At 39.0% G+C, this 21,736-nt stretch overlaps 4 protein-coding genes across 4 annotated transcripts; all 4 read left to right on the top strand.

Moving 5' to 3' along the window:
• Positions 1–847: 847 nt before the first annotated feature.
• On the top strand, positions 848–3,416 carry BDR25DRAFT_269450 (uncharacterized protein). The gene is made up of 5 exons (XM_033687162.1): positions 848–1,096; positions 1,152–1,545; positions 1,595–1,666; positions 1,715–2,089; positions 2,143–3,416. Exons 1-5 carry the CDS (start codon positions 1,062–1,064, stop codon positions 3,256–3,258), a joined length of 1,992 nt encoding a protein of 663 aa, XP_033542705.1. The 5' UTR covers positions 848–1,061; the 3' UTR covers positions 3,259–3,416.
• Positions 3,417–3,971: 555 nt separating this feature from the next.
• BDR25DRAFT_238403 (uncharacterized protein) lies at positions 3,972–4,590 on the top strand (the record flags this gene model as incomplete). Its single annotated transcript, XM_033685631.1, has 3 exons — positions 3,972–4,089; positions 4,168–4,377; positions 4,460–4,590. 3 exons carry the CDS (start codon positions 3,972–3,974, stop codon positions 4,588–4,590), a joined length of 459 nt encoding a protein of 152 aa, XP_033542704.1.
• A 687-nt stretch (positions 4,591–5,277) lies between these two features.
• Positions 5,278–7,472, top strand: BDR25DRAFT_378014 (uncharacterized protein; the record flags this gene model as incomplete). The annotated part of the gene is made up of 4 exons (XM_033697521.1): positions 5,278–5,371; positions 5,422–6,216; positions 6,268–6,384; positions 6,439–7,472. 4 exons carry the CDS (start codon positions 5,278–5,280, stop codon positions 7,470–7,472), a joined length of 2,040 nt encoding a protein of 679 aa, XP_033542703.1.
• Positions 7,473–19,054: 11,582 nt separating this feature from the next.
• On the top strand, positions 19,055–20,754 carry BDR25DRAFT_378010 (PNK3P-domain-containing protein). Its single transcript, XM_033697520.1, has 7 exons — positions 19,055–19,205; positions 19,263–19,792; positions 19,848–20,028; positions 20,093–20,102; positions 20,155–20,300; positions 20,410–20,526; positions 20,604–20,754. Exons 1-7 carry the CDS (start codon positions 19,062–19,064, stop codon positions 20,652–20,654), a joined length of 1,179 nt encoding a protein of 392 aa, XP_033542702.1. The 5' UTR covers positions 19,055–19,061; the 3' UTR covers positions 20,655–20,754.
• The last annotated feature ends 982 nt before the right edge of the window (positions 20,755–21,736 follow it).

Genomic DNA, 21,736 nt, shown 5'->3' with positions numbered 1-21,736 from the left:
AAAGTTTTGCAGAGGGTCGGGCCATCCAATACATACCCGAAGCCCGCACACCACACAGAGATGACACTGCGGAAACACCCATTGCCCGGCAATACCCAATCGCAACAACGGGGGAAATTTCGCAGGATAAGGGTCATATCTAGTTATTAAAGGGGAGCATGGGGAAGGGGATATCGTTGGTGCTGACATAAGAGTTCTTCCCAATCCCAATTCCAATTCCGTCCGACCCCGAGTCCCGACAATCATGCCCTCAAACCCCAGATGCCTCCACCCCAGACCCTCTGGTGCTACGCCGGACCTAACACAGCCACACCAATATCTACCCAGTATTCATTTTAGGTGCGCCAAACCGACTCAAGGCCGCCATGGTGGTGCATAACCGACATTGGAGGTTAGGGATTGGTTGGGGGCGGGAGTCCAGACCACATCAATAGCGTCAACCCTCGGCTTCACACCACGCGTCAGCTCCCCTGCCACTCACTTCGTGATTGCTTGAGGCTGGGAGACGTGTGGCGCCAAAAATCGCACAGGTTTTGTTACCGATTAATCCGCATTCGCTGCGAAGCTGCACAGAGCCACGATTCTGCGCTTCCAACTGCTCTCTGCAGAATGCGGAGGCCTCAACACGAGCCAAGCACGACGAAGCTTTTCAGCCCGGCTTGGGACCAGACATCGAAGCCCATCGCTTCGAGCGCACGTGTCTGAAACACCCAATGAAGTCTCTCAAGTTCCATTCAGCTCCATCTGCTTTAGTCTTAGCCTTGCCGCTGCGGGCAACTGGGCGCCCCTTCAGTCAGCTTTCCGGATTCCCCCTGCCTTGGCCGAAAAGCTTTCTGCTTCTTGTTCATCAGCCTCTCACGATTGCAGCCCCCGTTCCCTGGCGCTTTGGCGAAATGCAATACCAGGCTGAGCCTTAAAAAAGAACATGTCTTTGCGCAAGCGGAGTACATATTGACGGGAGGGCGCCGCTTTATACGACGACCACTGTGTGTCTCCAATTCTCTCCCATTTCTTGACCCTCCGCCTTGGGGACTCTGGTCTACGCAGAGGAGACTCGCACAATGGGTTTCTCATTTCACGGCAAGAAGCGGGAAGTGTATGTTTACCATTTCCCAAGTGCATATGCATCACTGCTAATGTGCATATTCCAGTGACTCTGAAAAGCACCTCAGAAGACTCCATAAGACTGTTCCGTTTATTGAGTCTCCTCTCACCGGCGCCGACCATGAGCACCTAGTTTTCTCACAGCGCCATGAGGCGAACACGGTGGAGCTGTTTTTTGACTTGTTTTTTGTGGCCAATCTCGCGACATTTACCGCCTATCACTCCATCACCGACACGTCTTACCTATTAGCATACGTCGGTTTCTTTGGCATCCTATGGTCTTCCTGGTTCCAAGTCACTTTACACGATGTTCGCTTCGCCCGGGACTCCATATATGAGCGAGTGTGCAAGACTATCCAATTCATTGTGTTTGTAGGCCTCGCCCTAGTCGGATCTGCCTTCAAACCAGGGTCGAAGGATCCTGAACCAGGAGACAATACCGTTAGTATTGCGCATCTTCGCCCACTGAGTTTGACTGACTCGATTTCAGAACTTCCGCATCCTCTGCTACACCCTAGTCCTCAGTAGGGGAATGTTGGCTGTGCAGTATGTCGTCGTACTAGTGAGTTCCTAAAAACTTGTACCGAAAGGAAGCTTTTAACAATCCAAGTACTACTGTATTAAAGCCAAGGCCAACAAGTTGAACCTTCCGATTGGCTTGATTATTGTCATTTACGTGGCTGCCGCCGCCGTCTTTGCAGCGATGACGCCCGCTTTCCGAGAGAAAGAGCAGTCTCACCGCCACATATACCTCGTGTGGTACGCTGTGATGCTTCTCGAGGCTATTGGTGTGATTGCTATCTCCTGCTGCTGGAGGATGTTGAGCTTCAAGAAGACGCACTTGATGGAACGTATGAGTCTTCTAACACTCATTGTTATTGGCGAGGGCGCCATCGGAGTCACGAAGACCGTGTCTAGATTGATGGGGAAGAGCGGCTTAGATGTAGAAGGCTGCTTCTTAATCATGTGCATCATTATGGTCCTGGTAAGCTTTTGTGCGGCCATGATTCCTGTATGGGCTAATCATGTTCTGCATAGGTCCTGCTCTGGGCATTGTATTTCGACAACTTTCCTCACGGCCATTACGGAACAATTCGACAACAGATTTGGTCCATTCTTCACTTCCCGTTCCAGCTAGGCATCGTTGGTGTCGTCGAAGGATCTCAACAGGTGGCCACAGCTCGATATGTTTTGAAGACTTATCAGAAGACCACCAAACAGGTCGTGCAGTATTGTGTAAAAGAGAATCTGGACGGAGCCAAGCTACGAGACACTTTACAGAAGATGGTCGACTACTTCCAGTTCGACAAGAAACTCGAGACGTACGGTTTCCAAAACGTCACAACCAACGATGTTTGGCTGATCGGCAACACTACCGGAATTTGTTCTCCTGAAAACTCCAGCACTTACGAAAATGAAGAATGGCCTAAGGAATTTGTGGAGTTGGTCTATAACATTTTCTCTGGCGTCTTTAATGGCCTTGGTATGAAGATTCCCGTTGCCAAACTGGAGGAGAAAACTTCCATTGACATCGCTGAGAAGAGCTGGAAAATCGTCTATCTCTACTACTGGATTTCCTTCTGCACCGTGATGGCCTGTTCGATTGCCTTCCTCTTTCTCATCCGGAGACATAAGGCCGATTTATTTGACTTCGTGTCGGTCATCGTTCGCATGATCGCTCTCGCCATCGGTGGTATCCTTATCGCACTGATCGCCAATACGAAAGCCCTTTACAACTTCATCGCATCCCCAGCCGTACTACCCACCTGCCTCTCGCTTCTGTTCTTAGTTCTCCTTTTCGACAGAGTCAGTGGTGCAATCGCCAATTGGCAGCTGAAAAAGAGCGGACAGCCTTACGCCAAGGAGGTCGACGACGAGCACCATCACGGTGGCCATGACAAGGGCCATGGTTATATCGAGGAAATCCACGATTCCAACCATGACAGTTACGCCTCAGACCGCAAGTCAGCTGCGCTGAGTTCGCACCCATCCGAATCTTCTCCCCTAACGTCCAACACGGCCTATCATGGGGATCAAGGCTATGCAATGACCCCTTTGATGAGCCCGCCATTACACAGTCCTCCAGTAACCACTGGGTATGCTCCTGGAGGCTACATGCCGGTTACAACTTCTTCTCAACACTATGGTGCATAATAGACGCAATGAAAAGGCGCGGAATGAGCTGGATATACGTATTTTATACCTCAATCGAGGCTTTAGCACGGAGTTAATGGTGAGGCTTTGGAGCATAGTTTGTACGAAGGCATAGATCACGTCCAATTAGGTAGTTCTCAAATTCCTTAAGCATTCACAACAGACATTCCCGTTTGCCTCGCTTTCTTCAGCGTGTTTGTGGGGTTTACCCCATCTAAGGCTACGCCGGTTTTGGCACGGCTCATTCTCCCGGTTCTCGGCCCGGTACCACCATTCCCGCATTTCCCCGCAAAATCATCCCTACCTCATGAATGCTCTCCCACCTCAACCTCCTTCAAATACTCGATTCTGGGAGGCTTATCTCTTTGAACAAGTCTGAAAGCTTTATTTTATGTTTCTGTTTCGAGTCAGCTATTCCTGTTTCATCCACCAATCTGCCCAAGACATTTGAAACTGGGGTGACAGGGGTCTTCGATATGAGCATATAGCGATGGAACAATTAAACACGCATGACACGACCCCATGGGAAAATCTGGGTATATGGTAAATTGTCGACTAGGAAGAATGGCGTTCTCTGCGGATCGTATAAAGGACGACCCAGGAACGCTTTCTGTTCACGGATCTGTTGTGTCTGGATTTTACTACCTCCGATTTTCGACACTTCAAAGGCCGGAAGAATGTTGTCTTTAGCCTTTTTTGCGCCATTCTTCTTAATGCTTCAGGGGACTTTGGCAATTCCGGTGGAGACAGTGGCTGCGGTTACTGTAGGAAAGATTCGTGCCGTGCAGAGCCCAGTGTTCCATTTTTATTTACAGTCAAATGCAAAAAACAGTAATTCTCTTCCGTATTCCGTTCCCTCTCAACGTATTTTTTTTCCTTTTCTTCTCTCTCACTGCTAACGTCGTCTAGAATCTATCCCCGTCCTTGGCCCTGAGAGCAGCGCGGAAGATTTCACCATCGGCTCAACAATCCAGTCCAAGAACTCATCTTTATATCTAAACATTCTGCCCGCGACCACTAGCTATAAGCCTCTAGCATTGTCGGTAACAAGTAATACGACGGCGTGGGGACTAGAGGGCGATACGATTATTACGGTTACGGGGAGTAATTATGGGAGACGTGAGTACCTCTAAGAGCTTCGTTTCTCCGAAGAATCCATGCTCGCCTCGGATATGAGAAGCTCACTGAGTGATTTTTGAAGAACTGAACTTTCTCGCATGCAAGTCCACGGATAGTGGTTATTACGACGTCTTTTTGCAGACGGGAAGTGATACTCCTAGCGGAAAGAGTTGCAGTAATTATCAGACGCTGCATCTGCCGTGCTTGTGCTAGGATGATCGGTAAGTTGATTGGAACATAGCAATGAAAATGGTTGGGGCAAGCTTCGAAGACAATTGATACGGCTAAAAATCAAGATCATATTGTTGTATTAGAATACTAGATCCTTTTCCATTATCTTCCTCGCGATGCAACCCTTTTTTCTCCATATTTACATATACTGGTGAGATGACAAGAATTTATATTGTTTGCCGTGAAGCTATTGGGGGCACTAGAGGCATGAAGAACTAGATGGATTGCTAAAAGAGGCTTCTTAACGGCCTATATATGCAAGGAGTAAGCTAAGGAGTAGGATGGGCAACATTGACTAAGCAGGTAACCGCAGCTCCTGAATACGAGCATGTGTGGAGCTCGGAGAGCTCTGTAACTGCAAACATTTGCCTTCCCTGACCCCCTCATTATTCTTAAGCGGCATTGGACGATTGGATCATTTATTTGAATTGATCATGTGCAGGGAAGGACTCATTACAAGTCATCAAAAGAAAACCTAACTCCACAACATTCGTTATATGAGGCCTCTGACTGGGCGGAGGCAAGCGCCACAATGAAGGTGGCGTCGAAAGCTGGAGAAGGTTTACACCAGCTGAGACCTTGAGGCTCTAGCCTGACTTCGTCCTTATAACGTAGCCTGCTCACAGCTCTCTAGATGTCCGCTACTAAATTCTCCTACTCATTGATCTCATGGCAAACGCCAGCTTATCGAACCCTGATATGGAGCTTAGAGAAAGAAATGTCGCCAGGCGGACTGACGGATTGTCTTCTCTACACTTAACTGGTAAGCCCGACCACTACGAGGGCTTTTGCACTGCACTGATAACAATCAAGACGATATCCACTCATTACGCCCAGTTTCTAATGAAGATGCTATACACAACAAGTTACCAGCTCTGAAATTCATGCCTCTTATGCTTCGCACAGCCTCACTTTGCAGTGGACTCGTTTTCAACCTCATAGTTCTTGGACTCCTCATTGCCTTGCTTTTTTACAACGAATTCAGCTTCAGCAGCCAATGGGGCTACCTCTCTATCCAGATTCTACCCCCGGTTCTCGGCACAATCACTGCGTCGCTTTGGCACGGTATTTCCGTGAATCTTAGCCGCATGACACCGTTCATGCTGGCCGCAGCACCGTCTGGCTCTACGTTTCGCAAGACCATTCTAGGGTCCTATTTCCCTGGCCTTAGCCTTGGAAATGCCATTACCACCGGTAATGGACTTCTTGCTTTTATCTGGATATTGGAGATTCTTTCTTCTACTATTCTATCGTTCAAGTCATCCCTACTAAATACGGCCGATTACGACACATACGTAGTTGCTGTTGTTACATCATGGGCATTGTATTCTCTCATCGCAATCTACGGGCTCATGATCTTACTGAACGTCAGCCTCATATACAAACTCTACAATCAAATCACTGGCCTCCGTTGGGACACTATTTCTATTGCAGATCACTTAGTATTATTCCGCCATAGCAACTTTCTCGATGACTTAGAAGGCACGGATACTGCGGAGAGAGAATCGATATGGATGCGCCTGCGGGACGACCGCCTCAAACTTGGATATTGGTTTCGGGGAGAGGATATATGGCATGGTTTCGGAAAGCTACCTAAGGTCGTGCAAAGTACGTGTGGTTAAGTAGCAGCTTGCATTCCACTTATCTACTTAGTAGCAGAGCCCAAGAATAACGACGCACTACCGGAGCAGAGAACGTCGAACCAGGATGAGCATCCACCAACTAACCCTCAACAATCCCCCGAACACGCATGCCAAAAGCACAAAATCAAAAATTGTTCGTATACTAAGGTTTCGTAGGAGGATAAATATATACTAACACAAATCGAAGTCTCAATGAAGGATATAGTTGCTACACGATATCGCTCCGTTGCCCTTAACATGGAACATTTCATGGCATACATTTGGGTAACCATTACCCTCACTCTCATGGCCGCTTTCATCACTGGGCTAGCATTAGACATGGTGGATGGCATTGACACCTCTATCTCCTACAACTGGGCCATTATAATTTTCCAGTTTATTCCTACGTTTATCGTCAGTTTCCACACGTGGTTCTGGCAAGACGTAGACCTGTTCACCCGCACGACACAGCCTTTTAGAGGCATGTACAAACCAAGGCAGGCTTCTGAAAATCTTCTCCTGGATTATATCTGCCTTCCTCCATTTGCTGTAACTTACATGGCTATCAAGAATGGACACATAAGGGTGGCATGGACTTCGGTAATAGCAATCATCCAACGACTCCTTCCCATCCTGATGGCTGGGTCAATAACAGTAATCTCCGAACATGAATCTGGTTCCACAATCTACGCCTCCAAACCCTTGTCTATTTGCGTTATCATTTGGCTTTTTCTGTATATCATCCTGATTCCGCTTGAGATTTTCGGCTGGAGGCTACCAAGGCGCTATGTTAAGAGACATCTGCCCCGATACTACAGCTCGATTTCAGATCTTGTTTCGTGGTCATATGCCAGCAAACTTCTTCGAGATGACAATGACAACGCTTTCGATATTCCAGTGAAGGGACCAAAGAACCAGCAGTGGTACATGGAGGCGCAGCTTCGCCTCAGGCAGAATGAGGATGGATCAGATTTCGCCACGTACGGATTTGGCTTGTATAAGTCTACAGAGCACGACGGCGTGAGCTGTATGGGGTTTGATGACGCTTCGAATGTTACTCTGGTACCTTGTCCGAGCCTCAAGAAGTCAGGTACTGTAGAAGAAGCCGAGGCGGAGCAAGAAAAGGTTGCCATGCTAGCTCCAGAAGACCTGAAACACATATTGGACGCGTCTAAAGAGCGGTGGACCAATCTTAAGACAATTGAACAACACCCGCCTCATCAAGAGGAGGAAGCAGCCTAACCTGATGTCTAATAAGAGTACTATTCACAGCGGGGTGAATTCTGCTTTTCCTGTTTGAAGCAGGCAGCTACCATCCGGCGGTAGCGATAGATGGTTGAGCTGGGTGTTAATCAGAGCACATAACTTCGCTCGTCGGATGAATTATAATATTTCGTGCGGGCTACCACGAACCAACGTTTGCCTTGCATATGTTTTCGACCGGCTAGAGTATCAGCTTCTACGCCGCTTGGTAATCTGTAATTAGTGTATACAAGACTTCGCGAAACAATCTCTTCAACACCGGCTACGGAATAGATCTGTGAAACCTAGTAGGAGAGCAATTCAAGTTGATGTTCTCCCTGATTTCAGCAGGAGGTTTACAGATCGACGCTAGCCTAGCCATATTAACGGTTATATGAGAAGGTGCAGTAGAACTTGAGATTCTGAGGGGTTTTGAGGATACCATTGGCCAAGGCTTCCTATTAACAGGTCCTCGATTATTTCTAGGACCTGATGCGGGCAGCCATGATAAACTCTCTCGGAATCTAGAAGTCCTTCAAGTCTGTCATTGCAATCTGTGTTGCAGTTATCACGTTCTTCCGACCAAGTCTTGCCCCTTATCTGACCAAAGAGATTTGCTAGATAATATATCGAGTTCTTCTCTTTGGCGTCTCTCTAATTCTTCGAAATATTATTTCCCGAGTTAGGAAAAGGAATCCGGTTTGAAGAGCATGGGATGGATCATAGCTTTCGCAGCTCCACCATGGCTCTATGAAGGGTCTTTCAGCACCCGAGAAATCATTTTGAGGTTCGGCTGAAAGTGTGAATTCCGGTTGGGACGTATCAATGAGGCGGAAGTGAGACTATCGCGACTGATTATGGTAGACGTCGGAGCGGCAGAAGAAGAGAACGGTAACAAGAATATCGAGAGGTTGAGTTGAAATCACTACAAGCTAACGAAGGAACGGGAACAGCAACGGATACAGAGAGGATGTAATGTCGCCTTTCAATGGGCATAACTTATGAGAGAAGTGGTCTCTTCTCGACCGAGGGTCTGGGGTGTATAATATATATAGAACTGTGGGATGCCAAACCTTGAATTGATCAGACAGCCCGTCATAGGGACATTAGGCTTACAAGTAAGGCTAGGTGAGGTTTTCATGTGCACCTCAGGGGCCTAGGAGTTCTAGAAGTGCTCTTGGCAATACCTCGAATAGGAATAGCGTTTATTGTGTGGCTCAAACTTCAGGCAGAAGCTTATCTCAGCTAGCTCAGCCGATTGGGGAGAGAAGGGGCGAAGCTCCGACAGGGGCAGAGCCCCTGATACCCTTGCTAGTCAACATAAACCCATGCTAGTCGCGCCGGTGGCGCTCACGCTATCTTTCTAGCCAATAAGGATGCTAGATTTAGCTTCTCTCCCTAGCTGTCTAAGGGACTTTAGTAATTAATTATATAGACAACTAATTTTAGTGCTTACTTTTTATATAAGAATATATTATATTAATATTTACACATTTTTTTTTCTCTTTAAACATCTCTAAACTTTAGGCTAATAGCTATATAACTTCTTGCTATTATCTATTAAATTGTTACACGTTTTGCACGTTGTTTACTGTATAAAATAGCTAATAAGTCTACTAGTCTTACTCTGCGTCTGTGCTAGCGTCTATAACTTTTTTATCTTCCTCTAGTAGATAAGCTGCTACCTTTTTTATTATTACCTTTATTATTACCTTTTTTTATGTCCTTCTTACCTTTATTTATAGTTACTACTAAGCTTTAGGCCTTAGTTCTAATAACTTATTTTTTTATAACTTTATAAGTAGTAGGCGCATCTACTTAGCGTGTCTAGTTATCTGCACTTATTTACACCTTAAGATTAAGGAAACTAGAGTAGGTTCTAGCATTAATAGATAAGCTGTAGATGCTAATAAGTAAATTTATTAAGTTATATTTATAAGACCTACTATTATTAAGGGCCCTACTACCTAGTAGACATAAAATAATTCTTTAATTAGCACTAAAACAGCTAAACATTTATGTAGCATTAAGTAGAGATAATAAGGCTACTAGTGTCCCTAGTTTTATTATATTTATAAAAGAACTTAATAGTTTTATTAGGCAAAAGTTCTTTAACTAGTATAATACAGCCTTTAGGCTAGATAAGGTTAATTTTACTAAGTTAAAGTTAATTATAGCTAATTAAGCTCTAAATTAGAGCAGGTTTATTAAGAAACTTTTATAAAATAAGTAAAGTGCTTAAAGTAGTTATAGTAAGGCTAAAAGTTTATAAAATAGTAAAGTGTATCTAATTACTTCTATTATCTTATGTTGCTAGGCCTAGAAGAGATGCAACTACCTTGCCTACCTACTAGGTCTATATTTACATAGTAGTGGTATAAAACAGCGCGTTGTAGAGACGTTATTAGGCTTAGGTGTTTATAACTTATATAAAATTATAAACTAGAAGGTTAATAAAATAGCAGACTATATAAAAAGCTTATAGGTTATAATATTATGTTATATAGCTTATGTCTTACCTAATTCTAGGCTACTAGGTCTTGCGCATAATCCTTAGTTAATAATTATATATAATAATTATAACTTTACTAACTAGACTTGCAACTACGCTGTAGGTGTTGCAATAGCTATCTAGCAGAACCTAATAACAGCGCTTATTATAAGATGTTTATAGATTCTTAAGGACAGTTTAACCTAGTCTATGTTTAATTCTAGCATAGCATTGCAGCCTAATTAGATCTGTATAGCGCCTAGCATAATTTAGGACTATATAAGCAAGCAAATTACATTGTGCTATATGTTACACGCTATAGCTGCTATCTACAGTGCTGCTGTATTAGGGGTCTTTGTTAGCTTAGAGGACTAGTTGCTGTTAATGCTAGCTGTTAAAGTCCTACTGTGTAAAAAACCTAGCTAGGTAAATTATCTAAAAGTAATATTCTTTAATAAGGGTGTTATTAATAAGACTTATAAAGTACATAATAATATTTAGCTTTAGCAGTTAAATATTTCTATAAATCTAAAAGAGCTAAGCTTTAAAACGCAGCTATAAATAGTATAAAGCAACTAGAAAACTGCTAAGTTTATACACAGTCTTAAAAAAGAGCAGCGCGGCGCGTCTTAGCTATATAATAGAAGGGATTAGATAATTAGACTGCTTATGTATTTTTATATTCTTTAGGCACTTACTTACATAATTATTTATACGCACTTTAATACGCTTAAAGGTACAGACTTTTCTAGCAATCTTTTACATAATATTATGCGCTTAAACTGTGCTAGTATTAATTAGAGCAATGTTAAGTATTATATAGCTGTGCTGCTAATACATCTAAGCTAGGGCGCCTAAATAGTTGTGTTGTTCTACTAAAAGATAAGTAACAGTAGATATCTCTAAAGCTAGGTGCTAGATATCTATGCAGCAGATGTCTAGTAATACTAGTAGGGTTTCTATAATAAGGCTATTAGTTAGCTCTTGCCTAACTAGTACATTAAGTTGCTTAAGTAGATACATAAAAAGGTCTTTACACTTACTATGTAAAAGGGCTGTAATAATTTTAAAGGTAACTAGATAATAACATGTTAGTTTCTTTAAAAGATTAAAATATTTTTTACTTTATAGCATATAGTTAAGTTTAGTAATATTAGAATTATTTATTACTTAATTAATCTATTAGCTGTATTCTTCTTTAGATTTAGTTAGGAGCGCTATAGTACTAAGCTACTACACCTCTACTAGTTAGTCTTAGATAGGGTGTTAACTTTAACACTTTAGCAGTCTATACTTGCCTTTAGGTTAGTTAATATACATAAGAAGCTAGACACCTTTTAAGTAGTTAATATTATGCTTAAGCTTATAAACTACGTGTATAAGCTTAACATGCAGCACTTTAAAAATAAAACTTATAACATAAACTTTACTTTTAGTTATCTTGCACTGTTTTACTAGTTCTATATGCAACTCTGTGCGCTAATAAAGGGCGCCTTTAGAGAGAAGAGTAAGAATAAGCATACGCAGTGTAATGTTAAGCTAGAGACATTTGCCCTTACTATTTATCTACTAAGTTATAGGCACTATAAGCGCTTAACTAGTTAGATTAACTAAGGGCTCCTCTAGCCTATTATAAGCCCTAATATTATTGCTAGTAGTATTAAGTTGTTAATATTAAAAGTTATAGACTTTAACATTAGTAATATTATATCTAGTAATTATATACTAGCACTAGATGTAACTAATCTAGCAAGCATTAGCGTAGAGAAGTTGTGTTATATTAATGTAATAGAATTTATAGAAATAGTTAAGGGCACAACTTATAGTAACTCTAAGAGTTTAGTTAATAATTTAATTAATAGTAATTTTAATAAAAGTCTTAATAAAGCCTTTAAAAATAAATAAAGTAATTATATATTTTTATTTTATATATACTTATAGTAAGCACTTCTGTGATGTATAATAGTGTTATAAAGCACTGTTTACTTAGTGCAGCTAATTAGACGCTGTGCGCTGTTAGTTGCTTACTAGTTTTAACAACTGTGTAGTGTTAGGTACATAACTGCTCTCTAGTCCCCTTGTATTAGCTTGTACACCCTTGTCTAACCTACAGCCTATCTACATATTGCATGTATTAAGACAAATTTCTAGCTATAGATTACCTAGTTACTAGCATACTGTTGCAGTTTTACACGCTTACTATTTCTAAAAGTTCTTTAATAATAATAATGCTTATTAGTTTAATAGTTTTAAAAGGTTTATAAAAATACTTATATTTTACTTAAACAATTTAGAGACATAGTAGTAGTAAATAAAGTTATATAAAAGCTTAATTACATTAGAGTAAGACTATAGTTAAAAATTAAAGAAGCTAGGGCTATTTTAATTATAGTAATGTTATGTTGCTGTGCGTCTTAATTATTATAAACTATCTACTTATATTTACTACCTGCTATTTAACGTAGTTTAACTCTGTAACACTAATTAATTAATTATGTGTAATATACATTTACTTTAGTAAGACTCTTCTCTTTCTTTATTTACTGCTGCTACTTAGCCTGCTTATTATTAATCTAATGCCTTATAATTACTTATATACATTATATCTTACTTATTTTTACTTACTTTTACCTTTAAATTAGGCAATTTTTAGTTGTAATTAGTAAAAAATGTTTAAAAAGTTATAATTTTTTGCGCTAGTTAAACACTAGCGCCTTTTATATTCTTTTAAATAATCTTGTAACATGTACTTTTACTGCTAGGCAGAAACTCTAGTCTAGTTAGGTGCTCTTACTACTAAGGTAAGAGCTAGAGTATATATAGGCCCTTTTTTTTTAGTTAAACTTTTCTTAATTATTTTTAACTTTTTTACTTTAATTAGCTAAGTTTCTTCTACTTTTTTAATTTAAGCTGTACTAAATACTGTATAGTTACTCTATCCTCTACCTTGCCTTATAGGTGCTTGTCCACCTTTATTAACTAGCTAAGTCTTCCCTCTGTCTATGCGTTAGGCTGTACTAAACACTCTATAGTAATATAGTCTTACTCTTTTTTTCTTTATTACTCTTTTTAATTAACTAAACTATCTCTTTACGCGCTTTTAAACTTTTTCTTTTTACTTAACTATGTCCTTAAACCTCTTTTTACTATACCCCTTCTTAATTAACTGTATTTACTCTTTAACTGTTGCCTATTGCCTCTCTACCCTCTTTTAAACAGTTGCATGTGTTAGATTTAGTTACTAGTGTTATGTATTAATAAGTGTATCTAATCTTCTTATATTTTTAGACTAACTATAATATAACTCTAGGCTATAACTGTTTTAGATTAAGTCTTTTTTTTTTTTGTTTATAGTTATGTATTTTATTGTTATGCTTTGTATGCTTGTTTCTCTTTCTCTTCTTTTGTTGTTCCTGTTTCCTTCCTGGACGCTGGACCTGGACCTGGACCTGGCTACCTTAGACAACAATTAGCAACAATTAGTAGGCATGAAGTTAAGACAGAGTTCTAGAAAGTCTAGTGCGTACTAGTTAGGAGGGACTGCATGCGTGCTAGTGTGTACTAGCAATTAGGCAACTAGGCACATGCAACATTCACTACATTGCTTTAGCAATGCTGTATTAGTAGGCAATTAGAGGGCAATTAGAGGGCAATTAGAGGGCTATTAAAGGGCTATTAAAGAGTAATTAGAGAGTAATTAGAAAGCATTTAAGACATCTATAATAATTAGTTTATCTAATTATAATAATTAGTTTACTAATTGTTTAGCTAGGTCCCTTCTAAACCTAGTTTATTAGTAGGCACTAAGGAAAAAATAATTTAGATAATTTTACTATAAAACTGCTATTTAGCTTAGTCTATTTAGTTTTTATTTAGATTGTTCTTAATAGTGCCTAAGGTTGCAAGGCTAAAGGCTGGGTTTAGGCTCTTCTATAGCTAGGTAGTGTCTATTAACAAGTCCTCTTAGTTGTACAATGTGAACATTCCTTAGTAGAGCACTATAGTAGGGGCATCTTTATAGTCCTAGGAAGATTCTAAGCAGACAGCAAAGCATTATATGCTAAAGGCTATATTATGTAGAACTATCTCTTTTAGTTAACTAGCTCTTTAGAGTCTAAAAAGTCCTACGCTTACATAAAATAGCCTAGAGGGTGCCTATTAGTTTAGATAGCTGTTGCTGTCTAGCTAAAAAGCATATATAGTTTATATTATTTAATTCTTTTGCTTAGTTAGCTAAATAGGGTAGATTTAACATAAGAATAATTTAATATAGGTGTGTTTATTATATAGAAAAGTGTTTATAGTGCGTTTATATAAGCAGCTAAGCGCTAATAGGTCTAGTGTGTAGATATAGCACATATTTTTAGAAGAACTGCTTAATTAAGGAATTATATTTATGCTTAGCATACTTTATTTTAACCTTATTATTAACAACACCTACTACAGCTACTTATATACTCTCCTTTAAAGACAACAATAATAATTGCCTATAGGTTGCCCTACCTAGGCTTCTACATAATGCGCTAAAGATACATAGACATGTAATATATACCTGTAACTACACTAAGTTTCTTTATTAAATTCTTTTAGCTACTTTTAAATTTAATGTCTATTTTACTAAGACTTTCTACTAAACCTTTTTTTTATACCTACTATCTCTACTTAGAACTATAGCTAGCTTTAGATCTGCTACTAAGTTTATTTTTAGGCTTAACCTACCCTACAACGCACTTGCCTAGCATAATAATATAAAGATGTAGGCCTAGTAGCCTTTTTTTATCTTATAGGTTTTCTATAACGCGCTTTTTATCTATAAAAAGATGTTTAGTTAACAAAGTGTTTTTCTTAAAGTTAAGAATAAAGCTTATTTATTACATCTCTTTTTTTAGCTGCACTATGCACAAAACTTAACACCCTAAACGCACGCACCCTACACTATAGGCAACCCCTTTAGAGAACCCCTTTATATAAAACAAGAGGATGCGCTAGAGCAGCTACAAGAACAACAACAATAATTGCCTATAAGCGCTGCTCTGTCTGCTCTAGTGTACAGCGCTCTAGGAAACTAGTTTAAATAAGTAAAGCTATTACTAACACTCTACACCTAAACTATAGTAAGAATAAGTATAGTTAGTTTAGTATTCTAAAAAAGACTGCTTACGCCTTTATTAATATATCTCTAAGCTCTATGTAGTTAGAGTTAATAATATGTTTTAATAACACTTTTAACTATCTAACTATAGCTTATCTGCATTATAATAAATGCGCACACTACTTATATTAGCTGCTTTATTGTCTAACAGGCGCCTTTAACACTTACGTGTTAATTTGCTTAGAGACACTACACTAGCTACTAAATTAGTGCGTAACACATTTATATTATGTAATAAGCTCTAATAAACTGTAGTAATTAAAGTACAAAGAGTTCTTAACTATCTTAGTGTATGTAGCATAGAGGACTAGCGCACAGCCTGTTTACCTCTGCAACCTAGCTTAAAAGTGCACAGGCTAATAGTAATTTTATCTAATATAATAGAAGGTAATAAGACTATTTTAGGCAGTAATAGGTAGTAACTACTACTAGTTAGCGTGTGTAGGACCTAGGCTAGCATAGGGCTTCCTATAATTACAGCTGCGCGTTGCCTGTCCCTTAGCAATATATACAACTCTACACCTAGTAAGTATAGTACGCTAAACATAGCAAAGGCTGCTGTAAACAAACTATTTAAACTAAAGGAGTATACTATAACTATAAGGGAACTGCCTTAATAACTAAAAATATTACTAGGCAAGAGATTATTCTATAGAGAAAAGTTATTATTAAATAGTAACTTTAGTACTATAGTTAACACTATAGACTTAAATAACACATTAATTATAACTAGTTTAAGGGGTAGACTATATTACTCTAACTAGTTTTATTACTAGTAATATCTGTGTTATGTAGCCTACACAGCTAGACTATTATCTTACATACAACTACCTAATAAGGCTTTAGTAGTATTGTGTATACCTAGCAACTTAGAGATGTTGCCTGTCTTAAGAAGTGTGTTGTTTTTGCAAAACTTACTTTATACTGTAAGTATAATATACTTAAACTTGCTTTTAATAAATGCTAGATGCAACTCTATAAACTTCTAGTCTAATAGCAGATAATCCTGTACACTACTAGTGCTATACTTACTAGACTTAATAAGCACTATAACTTTATTACTTTTAATATTTTTCTATTTAGCAATAAGCCTTACTAGCTTTTATTAGTTTAAGTATAAAAAAAATACTAAAAATAAAGGTAAAACTAAAACATTATTTTTAGACACACTATAGACCTTTAGAAAGTACTAAAAAGCAGATGCCTAACATATCTTCTAAATATGCTGTAACATAAGGCTAGCTTTACTTTTTAGCGTTAGCATAGTTTTTTTAGCAGGCAGAGGCAAAGCGCTTTAATATAGCATAAATGCTAGATTATAACTTATGCAATAGGCAACTTTTTCTAGAAAAGGTTGCTATGTTAATTATATAAATAAGTTATTTTAAAAATACTAAAGTAAGTACTTATAATAACACTTAAAGTTAATTAGGTCTTACTACTTAAGCTTAATGCTAGCCTGTTAGTTTAGCTATTTATTTATTTAATTAAAGGGTCTACTTTTGTGTCTATTATACTAAAATGTAACTATATAATTCTATAAATTAGCTAAAGTGCTTTTAACCCTCTCTTCTGCAGCCTCTAATTTAGGTTTATTGTGTAGGGGCGTAGACCTAGGCGGAGGTGTTATAGTAGGAGTAACAGGTGTCTAACTACTACTAGCAGATGCCTAATCTAGCAACGTTATAGTTATTGTCTGCCTTAATGTAAAAAGCTTTATTTTATAATAATCTTTTACTTTTATAAGTTACCTTTTTTTTATCTTTTACTTTATCTAGCTGCTAGCCTGTCTATTACTTGCATCTAGATTAGTGCTAAGACAGTTAAACATATAAAAAAGAATAAATAATATAGTAACTATAGTCTTACTATAACTACGCGCGCTATAACTAAACTGCTGCATTAGATTACTTATATCCTAGGTAATTAAAATGTTTTATTAGTATACTTACTTAATTCTAAAGATATTTATACCTATCTTAAGCACAGTTGTATAGACAATAATCTAGATAAAGGCATTAGCGCCTTTAAAATTTTAATATATCTTCTGCTAGTCTGCGTCTACAACCTAACTAGTATACGCCTAGACTACCTTCTTAGTATCTGCTATAGAGTAGTGTCTATCTAACACAAGACAAGATTAAAGAAGCCCTATAAAGTTAGTAATATAAGTGTAACTATTAATAAACACACATGTCTTTAGAATAAGCTTTAAGTTGCTAGAAAAACTAGTAGTACTAAACTTATAATTAATAATACATAAAAGCTAAGCATATGTGCTTTTACTATAATTATTAATTAAAATAATAGTGTATGTAATCTTAGAGTAATCTATATATGTCTTAATTACCTTTAGGCTGCCTATTAGATTATTACCTATCTCTAGACTCTCTAGCCTAAAGCTACTAAAACAGCGTACTGCCTCTTCTATCTGCTTGTTAAACATAGCAGTATAAGTAAAGAACATTATGTTAGAAGATAAACACTGCTAGAGCTTATAAAACTATAAATACTCTTTTTAAAAATCTTTCTACTATTATATAACATAGCACTTGTTTAATGCTACTAACTTAACCTAAGTATAAAATATAGTGTTAGTAAATAGCTGTTAGAACGCTAGCAATGCAGCCTACTTTAGACCTAGCAAAATATAAGTGTATAAAAGCTGCTAGATCTTTTAGAATATTTTTAAGTTAGCATCTTTTATTTATTTAGTAACTAAACATAAACACGCTCTAAGATACTAGTAAATTACTTTAAACTACTTATTTTTTAGCTTTAACAGTAGTATAATCTAGAGCGTAATATTGCCTGTAAATATAGAATACATATGTAAAATAATGCTCTTTCTAAAGCTAGTGCAGGCTACAAGGATTATATCCCTAAGGCTATACACAAGCTAATAGATAGCGCGCACCTGCTGCTTATGTAGCTCCCTACTGCCTAACAACTTCTATATAGCCTAAGTAAGTAATAGCGTTTAATACTAAACATTACACTTTATAAAACACTTATATACTAAATTTTATAAGGCATTAGCACTTAAAGTATAACAGGCTTTAATATAAGAAAGCATTATACTAGCTAATCTATATACTTAATTTAGCACTGCATAGTCTTTATTTAGCACTAAATAAGTAGTCTCTTCTAAGCAGACAGCTAGAAGACTTAGCGTAAGCTATACTTATACTAGCCTTCTACTTAAACTCTAATTCCCTGCGCGCTAACTTAGCCCTCTAGTCTGCATAGTAGCTACTATAGCAAATAATTAGTAGTATACATTAAAAGGTGCGTAAACAAACACATAGATAATATGTAAAAAGATACTTATAATATTTAGTGTCTAAACTGCTTACTGCGCAAGCGTTAGTACTATTTTGCCTACTATAATAAAACTATACGCACAGGATAAAATTAGCAGATCTAGAAGCTAGAGGTAGTTTATAATAGCAAAGATAAATAGCGCCTAAAATATAAGTGCCTTGCAATACATAGGCGTAGATAATAAGAGAGGGGGGAGGTTTAAAGTAACACATAAAATTAGTTATAAAAAAAGTTGCGTTACATGCGTAGATAGATTTAAATTACTCTAGACATTATTAAATCTTATTTAAAATATGCTTATAATGTTCTTACTAGAGTTTTACATGTTATATTAACTTTTAAAGTCTGTGTATAATATACTTATTATACTATCTAAAATTATGTCTTTATCCTTAAGTAGTTAAAATTAGTTATGTATATAAAAAATTACTAAAGTCCTTTAGACAGCTAATAAGAGAAAACGTTAGTTGCAGGGGTTTAAAACTACTAACCCTAGGTTATACTCTGTTAGGAGTAGCAGTATGCATGGTGGTATGTGCGTTGTCGGTTCTCTCATCAGCCGGCTGAGCTAGCTGAGATAAGCAGAAGCCACCATCTGTAATAACATTTTTGGTGCCAAAACATGACAACTCGCGAAGATCCAGGCATGACTGGGTGGAGTCTTGTTGGAAGCACTCTCCTAGTCCGAAGGTTCTCCCGCGACTCAAAACATGAGGATAAGGCCTGCTTTTTTGAGCCACGGACAAAAATTGCGGCATTCGATCTGGTATAGTTAAACAGGTTGGGATGTGTAATTGTTGGGATGTGAACTCATTCGATGCAGGACTCAACGCTTATCAGTACAAGATCAGGGGAGCTCTACGCAAGTGACGAACAAGACTGGAAATGGTGGCATAAAAGCGTTCCGATGAAACTGGCTGAATTGTACGACAACGATTATCAAATCATAATTTTCACCAATCAAGGGAGGTTGACGGATGAGAACCGGCAGGAAGCTCCTGAGGCTCAAATGTGGAAACGCAAGGTTGATGTCTTGCTGAATGTTTTGGATATCCCTCTCATACTCTACGCAGCTTGTGCAAATGACAATTACCGAAAACCGAGGACTGGTATGTGGGAAAAGATGAAGGAGGAATTCCATAGTGTGGAACTTGATCTCTCGTTCCTGGTAGGTGATGCTGCAGGGCGGGAATGTGACCACTCGGACGCGGATAGACACTTTTGTCTCAATATTGGAATCCCGTTCTTCACCCCGGAGAAGTTTTTTCTAGGTGCGCCTCTGGAGCCAATGTCCGACAAGTTTAATCCTGCGTGGTACCTTCCAACGCACACTGCACTTGCAACCAAGCGTAAGTATACTCTAACCTCACAGCTTTTGATCATATCCTCATTCTCTTGCAGATAACAGCATAAATCATGGACCTAAACACCAATCGCTTCTTGTTTTCGTGGGTGCTCCAGGTGCTGGAAAAACAACCTACTACCGGAAGACCTTGCAACCACTCGGCTATGAGCGTATTGGTTCTCATCAATTGGGGCTCGAAGAAAGGGTACAGCTAGCGTATCAAGTTCTCGCCGAAGGAAAGTCGGTATGCTCAATATATTCCCTAAAGTCGCAAATTTTATTTTAACTGACAGACTTGAGCACAATAGGTTGTCATAGGTATGCATCCGAATGGATCTGCTTCTTTGTTACTGATGAATTGTCCACAAAGATGACACCAATACCACTGCTGCTGCCCGTAAGTTGTGGATATCATTGGCTAGTAGATTCAAAATTAGAGTCTATGCAATCCATTTCACAACACCGGCAGATCTATGCTTGCACAACGATTCTGTACGAGCTCTTGGGGGTGATCAGGTGCGTCTCCTATTTCCTTGAAAGCAGGTCAATTTGCCCAAGCGTTCTGACATATCGGATATTTCTTTATTTGGATATATTAATCTCCTAATAACTTATTATTTGATAGACGAAGGAAGAACAACGGAAGGTCTTCCCAAGGACGCGCTTCAAAGATATCATCTCTCGGTTCAGTGAGCCACAGAATACCGAGGGCTTTGAGGAGGTTGTCAAGTTGGACTTCGAGGTAAGTGATGTGGATCATCACTATGTCATTCCTTGCGCCGTCTGCCGGTTGTTCTGTGAAGGCTAACGTAGTAACAGTGGCATGGAAGTAGCGAAGAGCTCAGAATCTGGAACAAGCACTGGATATAGCTTGTGCATTAACGGGGAATGGCTATGAAAATTTGCTTCGGGGAATCAATATCATCTAAGAATTTAACTTCTTGTATCAAGCGGGACGAGTAGGAGGAAGGGACCAGAGCACTGCGTTGTCTGCTCGCCCTAAATATTTCAGAACTGTGCTAACCTATTGCTATACCTGAATATGACTTGACCAGGAAGCTAGGGCAACAGAAAGGAGACGCTAACGCAAATCTTACAGGCGAGCGTTCAAGTTAACTATCTGCTAAATATTAAAATTGATGCCATCCCAAGTGATCCCTATGGCTGGATATTTTCCAGATCTTTGTTTATGGCTCTAACACATATAAAATTAATTCCTATTTTCTCCCTCACATCATCCTTTCAAATCTCGATTATAAACCTCCCAACCCTTCTTTGATTTCTCCTTGATTCTAATCATGTGCGCGATAAAACCATTACCTCTGAGGAATGCGAAAGCCCTTGTAAACTTTCCTTCCTGGGTGGTTTGGAGGGCTGCTTATTAGTGCGATCGCTTTCACCCACTACACAACGTATTGATATCGATGGGTACTCGATGAGTACTCTAGAGCCTTAAATTAGGAGCTAGTCTAACCTCGCTACCTCAATATAAACAAGTAGTATTGTATTATGCGCAAGCTGAGGAACTGCTGAGGAGCCCTTGCTTGCCCTAGTCTTCTACGTAAATTAACCGTGCATCTGCTTGGATGATAGCCTAGGGTGGGAATGAGAGTCTTCGGAGATGGCCTCAGCCTACTCACACGCCTATCTTGTGTTAGCAGCACAGGTACTAGAAGACAACCCAGGCTAATTCTTCCCTCGATCTCCTCTAATATAGGAATACTTCGAGAACACAAGGAACAGGAGCGCTGGAACCGTACATGCCTTCGCGATTCCGAAACAGGAAAAAGCTGCGTATGAGAGTGGTTGCCCCCTTGTATACAAGGAACCCCTATCGGCCCGTGGTTGGCTGCGTCAAGAACGGGTTCTATCCATTCGGACTCTTCATTCTACCTCTAATCAGATTCTCATCGAGTGTTATGCCCATTGCCATAGCGAGGATGGATTCAAAC

Source organism: Lindgomyces ingoldianus (genome assembly GCF_010093535.1).
Source record: "Lindgomyces ingoldianus strain ATCC 200398 unplaced genomic scaffold BDR25scaffold_36, whole genome shotgun sequence".
Lineage (NCBI taxonomy): Eukaryota > Fungi > Ascomycota > Dothideomycetes > Pleosporales > Lindgomycetaceae > Lindgomyces > Lindgomyces ingoldianus.
The sequence above is the reverse complement of the archived record's forward strand: the minus strand, read 5'-3'. Positions and strand labels throughout refer to the sequence as shown.

Coding starts and splice junctions, on each gene's coding strand:
- BDR25DRAFT_378010 (XM_033697520.1), top strand. CDS start 19,062: ATGACAACTCGCGAAGATCCAGGCATGACTGGGTGGAGTCTTGTTGGA. Junction 20,301..20,409: donor GAGCTCTTGGGGGTGATCAG/GTGCGTCTCCTA, acceptor ATTATTTGATAG/ACGAAGGAAGAACAACGGAA. Junction 20,527..20,603: donor TTGTCAAGTTGGACTTCGAG/GTAAGTGATGTG, acceptor ACGTAGTAACAG/TGGCATGGAAGTAGCGAAGA.
- BDR25DRAFT_269450 (XM_033687162.1), top strand. CDS start 1,062: ATGGGTTTCTCATTTCACGGCAAGAAGCGGGAAGT. Junction 1,667..1,714: donor TGCAGTATGTCGTCGTACTA/GTGAGTTCCTAA, acceptor TAACAATCCAAG/TACTACTGTATTAAAGCCAA. Junction 2,090..2,142: donor TGTGCATCATTATGGTCCTG/GTAAGCTTTTGT, acceptor TGTTCTGCATAG/GTCCTGCTCTGGGCATTGTA.